The following is a 7,093-nucleotide window of genomic DNA, read 5'->3' as shown; positions in this document are numbered from 1 at the left end:
CCCACCCACCCAAGTAAGATTGAACACAGTACCTTGAGCTGAGTGGCCAACGGGCGGCTAGATGGTTTCAGTTGGTTAGCGCACGTGCTCTTAACGATAAGGTTGCTGGTTTGACTCCCGCATGGGATGGTGGGCTGCGCCCAAAACTAGATTGAAAGCAGCGACTGGACTTGGAGTTGAGCTTGCGCCCTCCACAACTAAGATTGAAGGACAACAACTTGACTTGGAGCTGATGGGTCCTGGAAAAACAATGTTCCTCTTCCCCAATTCCCCAACACTGTTCCCTTCCCCAATTCCCCAATGAAATCTTTAAAAGAAAAAAAGAAATTCAAGGGATACAGAATAGCCAACAATCTCAAAAGAGAACAAATTGGAGCACTTACAGTTCACCATTTCAAAACTTAACTACCAAGCTACAGTAATTAAGACATCGTGGTGCTGACATAAGCCTAGGTCTGTAGATCAACAGAGTAAAATTGAGAGTCCAAAAATAAAACACATTTATAGTCAGGCTTTTAACAAGGGTGTCAAGTAGGGGAAAGCTGTTAATCATATTTTTATAGAAATCAAGAGGTTTTGTTTTTTTTAATTGGGGGAAGGGACCAGCCAAGTTGTTCTTCAGTCTTCATTGTGAAAGGTGCCAGTCGCCATCTGGCTGCCCAATCGGCAGCTCGTGGCCTCTATAAGCTCAAGGTGCTGTGTTCAGTCTTAGTTGTGGGTGGGCGTAGCCACCATCCCATCCAGGAGTCAAACCAGCAGCCTTGTTAAGAGCACACGCTCTGTCCACTGAGCCATCTGGGCAGTGCCGAGTTCAGTCTTAGTTGTGGGTGGGTGTAGCCCTCCATTGAACAGACAATCTTGTTACACCAGCTGAGCCATCCTGCCACCTGTTGGCAGCTCAGTGACAGCTCAGCTCGGGCACAGCATCACTGGCCCATGGGGGAATCAAACCGGTGGCCCTGTTGCTCAGAGCTCGCGCTCTTAACCAACTGAGCCACTCGGCCGGCCCAGAAACCCAAGAGCTTTAATGGGGGTTTTCCCCAAAAAAATTAATGTATTTTGGCCAGGGCCTTCTCCCTCAAAAAAATCTTTGCAAATTTTTATTATATGAAACAGTACATTTTTAACTTGAAAAGCCGCAATGACAAGTAACCATCACATTGTTTTCAAGTGCTTTGTATGTGAATTGATGTACATTTGCTTTCAACCCTCATAGTGTTTTTATTTTAGTTGACCCTGGCAAAAGTAAGTTGGTGATGAATGACATGCATGTGTGCTAACTAATGTTCACCGCAACCATTTTTGTTTTAAATTTCCTATTTGTAATTAGTAGCTCATTTCTAGATAAATATCTAATTTCTGAAAACCTCAAACCTGAATCTCAATTGAAAACTAAGTCATTAATTTACAAGTCAGGAAACACCCAGAATTTACAAAACAATGTATGTCATGACATGACATCTATTCAGAGTTCACTTATTACTGCCCAAAAGACCATTTCTGTTTGATAAGATAGATGTGCTTATTTGTGCAATTTTTGCTGAAAATGTATTCACAAGCCAGAAATCAGTGCAGAGCTATGGTTTTCCTAATTAGGAATACATTTACCAAAGGTAAGTATTTGGCAAAGGGACCTGTTAGTGAGTTCCCAAGTGAGTGTACTACAGAAGCTTTTTCTCTAACCATTTTTTTATGGAAAGCTTTGCAAAAATGTTTTAAACGTGTTCTTCATAAGAGTGTATTGTATTGCACAGTTAATCATGTTTTGCTCTTATAGTAGCATTTCTCACCCTAGGATCCTTGGGTGACCTTCAAGGGGTTCATAACCAAATTTTTTGTATGCATTTACTGGAAAGAGGGTCTATCGCTTTCGAAGATTATCAAAGGAAAATCATTAAGAAAGTAATTTTGCCCTTGCTTAACTGATCCAAACTGCTGTGCTTTAATAGTTTCTGCTCATTTTTTTTAATGAACGTTTGGCCTTACACATAGTAAAATGGTGCTTGATAAATAGTAGTTACAGAATAAGTTTTCTCCTTGCAGACAGTCAACTGTAATTTCTCATAAGTTTCAGTTTACTTTTCTCTAGAGCTGTCCTTCCTTAACTCTATTACACTGTTGCTTCAAATTTATTACTAAATAGGGCCGGCCGAGTGGCGCGATGGTTAAGAACTCGCTTGGGATGCCAGAGGGCCCCGGTTCGGATCCCACATATGAGGGCCAGTGACACTGCCCTCTACAGCTAAGATGCTGAACAACAGCTCAACCTGGAGCTGGGCTGCCATGAGTCGCCGGCGATGGCGTAGGCTGCAGCCCCTGTGGCAGTGGGTTGTCATGGGCTACCGTGTGTAGCCAGCAGCCAGCGTGAGCGGCCAGCAGCCGCAGTGAGCGGCCATCCAGAAGCCGGTGACTGATCTGCCTCGCCAGAGAAGAGCGCAATGATGGTGCCAACTTGGGCCAGTGAAGCAACATCCTCCACAACTAGATTGAAGAACAAAACGACAGCAGCTTGTCTGTTCCCCTTCCCCCAGTTCCCCAGCACTGTTCCTATCCCCCTAATTCCCCAATTAAAAAAAAAAAATTTATTACTAAATAAGGCAAATTAGACACAGTCTATCAAACTTACATTGAGAAGCAGTTCTGAACAAGAATCCTTCCTTAAGAACTAATCCCTCCTAAGAACTAATGAGCATAACTATATACATTGTGTATTTCATTTCACTTTGATTTAGGTGCCGTGATGGCAGAAAGTTTTTGTTTAAGTATAGTTTTATTTAAGGTTTTCTGTGAAAAACTACTTCAACAAATTAAAAAATATTTTGCAAGTACTGTCCTGAAGAGAGCTCAGCTTGGTTTTCATTATTCTCCCTTTAGGATACAGATGAGTTTATTTTACCAACCGGAGCTAATAAAACCCGGGGCAGATTTGAACTGGCCTTCTTTACCATTGGGGGATGTTGTATGACAGGTGAGTATAATAATTTATTTAAGTGTCCTCAATCCAAGTAGTCAAAGATGCTTAAAAACAAAAGCAATTGCTTTGAGTGTTGTTTTAAGAATCATTATTTACATTTTTCATCTTTTCCTATTAAGTAAAAATGAAAAAAAATCAGAAGCGCAGTTTTTAACATAAAGCCATATTATTTGGATGAATTGTTACTATGATTTTCTAGGGGCTGCATTTGGGGCAATCAACGGTCTACGGCTAGGATTGAAGGAAACCCAGAACATGACCTGGTCCAAACCAAGAAACGTACAGTAAGTCTCATGTAATCATCTGATGTAATGATGTTTGAATATTAACCTCTACTCATTGGCTTAATGAGCACAAGTTTGAAATTAGCAATATTTAGAGTATTGATGTACTTTTTGATCAATTTTTTTTCTTATTCAAAATAAAAAGGAACTAAGAATTCCGATTACTGAGTCTAAACTTTTGTAAAGGAGTGATTTTTGAGTCAGCGTCCCTCAGTCAGCTGGTGCCACCCCATCCTGACTTCTTAGCTACACATGATTCATTCTGTGGGCCTATATAACCTGCTTTTCATATTGTTCAATTACTAGTACATTATTTTGACTGTTCAGGGGCATGCAAAGGACATGGTAGTGAAGAAATGAGCACAGAACAGTGATTGCTAGATCTGCAACTTCACTCTCCATTTCTGAAATGGAAAGCTGCAGAAAATGTAATTGAAAATCCTAGAATTTAGAGATCGTTCCAAAAGGAATACAACAGTCTTCTCCCAGGAAATTGATTTGTAGAGAAGGGAAAGAATACTTAAAAAGGTCAGAAAGTGTATATAATGTGTATCTCCACCCTACTTAAGAAATAAACATGACCAGTCCCTGTTGATATGCCCTTAATAACACATTGTTTAGTTTTGCACGTTTTTATACTTTATGTGAGTCAAGAATCAACAGTATATATTCTTCAATGGCTCATGGTTTTGTTTTAGGACGCTTTAAACTTCATCTTCATTATTTGTTGTTGAGCCAGCAGATGGCAGTAGGTGTGCTAGAATTAGACCTTGGGACTGGACTCCTTGAAAGCAGTGTGAAGTTTTTCACATTCCTGCTACTGTGTTAATCGGTGCCCTTGCTTCACTAGCCCAGATCCTTGAATATCCTTATATTGTGTTCTTAATATTTTTCCCTACTTCAATAACTTTTATTTTTTACTTTTTGTATTATGGTGAATTTTTAATATATCCAAAAATAGACAAAATAGTACAGTGAACAACTGAAACGTAACCCATCCTCAACAGCCATCAACCTGGACCAATTGTGTCACATCCCCTTCTTCCCTTATTATTTTGAAACAAATCTCCCCAATGACAGATCATTAAACACCAGTTTGAAAGCGGAAGGTCTAGAAAAATAACCTTTGTTTCTTAAAACAATAGTAGTTAATTTTTTTGGAGAGAGTCAAATTGATTTGCATTTTCTTTTCTTTAAATCTTCTGTACCATTTTTCAGTATCATTCTGATCGTCCTGGAAAGAGAAACAACATTTAAAAATGGAAAGAATATAGGGTTTCAGGCCAGACAGATCTATGTAGCTTTAAAGCCTAGTTTTATTACTCACTATTTTGTGATCTTAGGTAAGCTTTCTATACTTTCTGCCTTTAAGGGTTTTTGAGAGATGACTAAAGTGAGGAGTTGGTAAAGACCCAGTAAATGGAGGTATCTTGCCCAGTTGCATCCCAAAGAATTTTACCAGTGCTATTAGCAATGCAATAATGAAAACTAATCGTTTTAAAAACTTGTTACAAATGAAGAAACAGTGTGCTAAACTTAAAATATTTTTATTAGCAAATATGTAACATAATTAATTAGAAACAATATATTTCTCCATAAACCTATTAGTGGTAATACAAATAATTTGTTATTGAGCATTAATTTAAATTAGTTCTTTAATTAAATGAGTTCTTGTTGCTTATTACTGTAATTCCATAATCTCCAGCAGTAGTCAGCTGTCCGGACAGAACCATTCCTGTGATGGTGTTACACTGCTGGGAGAGCAATGTCCTGTTGTCTTCCTCTAGTTGCCTCCGTCGCTGTTCTGGTGGCGTCTGGCACTGGCGACGGCAGAACTGTGCTTCCTTGAGAGTATGCTAAGCATTCACTTTGGCTGCTTAGTTCTAGTCTGGAAGCAGACACACAGTATGTTTTCTCTGTGTATTCTAGTTCGCTTTTTTCCTCTCTTTGAGTATTTTTCTTTAATTCTGCTTTATAGTCTATAATATTCCATGCTTTGATTCTACTTAATATTCTAAATATATATCCCTTCCCCCCCCCAAAAAAAAAACTTAATTGTAAGCTAGTTTGTCCATTGTAATGGCATTTTTTTTTTTAACACGGATCAGTTTTTGTTAACTTCTTTATAAAATACATTCCAGGCTATCACTCAAAACCTTTATATGTTTGATATGTTTTTAATAATTTTATGTATTTAATAAGAATTTTCCCTACTTGTTTCCCAAGAAGTTGGAGGTTTTAACCTACCTTCATGTATATTTCTATAAAATAAAAGCCATTCTTATTGAATTCTGAGGAGGTATTATGTTTTTAAATTAAGGAAACTTTGGATATTAGGTTTCTCCTTTTTAAATAGTTGCAGTTATGGTTTTTCAAATTAGTAGAAAAATAATTATTCTAAATACAGATTCTTTCTCTTTCTTCCCTTGTAGGATTTTGAACATGGTGACCAGACAAGGGGCACTTTGGGCTAATACACTAGGTTCTCTAGGTAACTATAGATTTCACTTGATAAGACAGTATTAATGCAAAGAAAGAATGTGCACATGAACAGTTTGATCAACCAAAATTCTGGTTCTAAGATAATAAACATGCTTCAATCGTCTAGTGAGTAGTATAGATACTACTCAGGAAAAAACAGTGAACTTTATGACAAGATAATCCCACATGCTAATACCACCTTGAATACTATCTCTGAATGTTTTGAATCTTTTTAAATAGTACATAGTCTCTTGTCCAAGCAAAACACCAAATAAAATCATGTTTTAACTAAATGAAATCCAAATAATTTAGGTCCAAGGCAAATGGCTTTGTGTCTTAGGAAAGGTTCATGATCCTATAGTGAGATAGGATAGATGATGCCTCATCCTGTAGTGAGGTAGGATAGATGGCTCCTGGTCCTGTAGTGAGATAGGATAGGCTAACTAAGCCCTCTTTCTGTGTTTCCCCAGTAGCTTATTCAGCGTTCTGTTTACATTGAGTAGATTTCTCAGACTTACTTGCCAGAGTTGAAGTGGAGCCCTTGCAGATAATGAAAACATTTGCAGTTTTAAGCAAAGGGTGATTTAGTAGTACTTAGAGCCAGATGTTTTCATACTATATTTTTTATGAATAGTTGATCTTTTGATTACTCATGACTTAAACCAACTTGTGGCACTTAGGCCCAATATCCAAGATTTTTTGTAACTTAGTTGCAAGTCTGAAAATCTTTTAAACGTGGCAAAATAAGGGGAAATGTAGATATCTCATTGAAAGATAGAAAAGGCTTCTGTTGACAAGGTAAGATCCTAGCCTTGTCATGAGATTTGTAAGTAGTACATTTTCACACCATAAGGTCAGACTCACGTTTGGGATCCTAGTAAATGGCTATTTCCTTATGCCCCCACCCCCATACACGGTCACTCTCCTTTGTTCCTATTTGATTGCTTCTATACCTAGAGTAATCAGCCGTCTTGATCCGCTTGGGACTTGCTTAGTTTTAGTACTGTAAGTTCATGTTCCAGGAAACTCTCAGTTCTGAGCAGACTGGGATGGCCAGCCACCACGTGTATTCCCTTTGTAATATGATCAATCCCAGTTTTCTGCTCAATTAAATAAGTTGAAACAGGAAAAATAGACTTTATAAAACTATAAAAATATTACAACAGAGGAGTTATAAAACCAAGCTTAGTATAATATTGAGGAGTGAAACGTGGCAATTTTGAGAAAGGGTGAGGAAAAGGATGAATGCATTCATGGCTAATAGGAATCTTTACAGGTATAGGAGATCTTGTGAAAACTAAATAGTGTTAGTATTATAGTTTTTACATGTGCAAGAACCAAATCTCACCTTTTT

The 7,093-nt window shown here is 37.9% G+C and overlaps 1 protein-coding gene across 1 annotated transcript in view; it reads left to right on the top strand.

The window, feature by feature from the left end:
- Positions 1–7,093, top strand: part of LOC109389489 (mitochondrial import inner membrane translocase subunit Tim23) — a 29,816-nt gene that overhangs the window by 12,856 nt on the left and 9,867 nt on the right. Inside the window, exons 3-5 of the mRNA XM_019655065.1 lie at positions 2,875–2,968; positions 3,174–3,258; positions 5,691–5,749. Coding sequence (XP_019510610.1) covers positions 2,875–2,968; positions 3,174–3,258; positions 5,691–5,749 — 238 coding nt within the window. The remainder of the gene's footprint in view (positions 1–2,874; positions 2,969–3,173; positions 3,259–5,690; positions 5,750–7,093) is intronic.

Source organism: Hipposideros armiger, unplaced genomic scaffold, assembly GCF_001890085.2.
Source record: "Hipposideros armiger isolate ML-2016 unplaced genomic scaffold, ASM189008v1 scaffold_235, whole genome shotgun sequence".
NCBI classification, from domain to species: Eukaryota; Metazoa; Chordata; class Mammalia; order Chiroptera; family Hipposideridae; genus Hipposideros; species Hipposideros armiger.
Note: the sequence above shows the minus strand (reverse complement) of the source record. Positions and strands in the feature narration are given on the sequence as shown.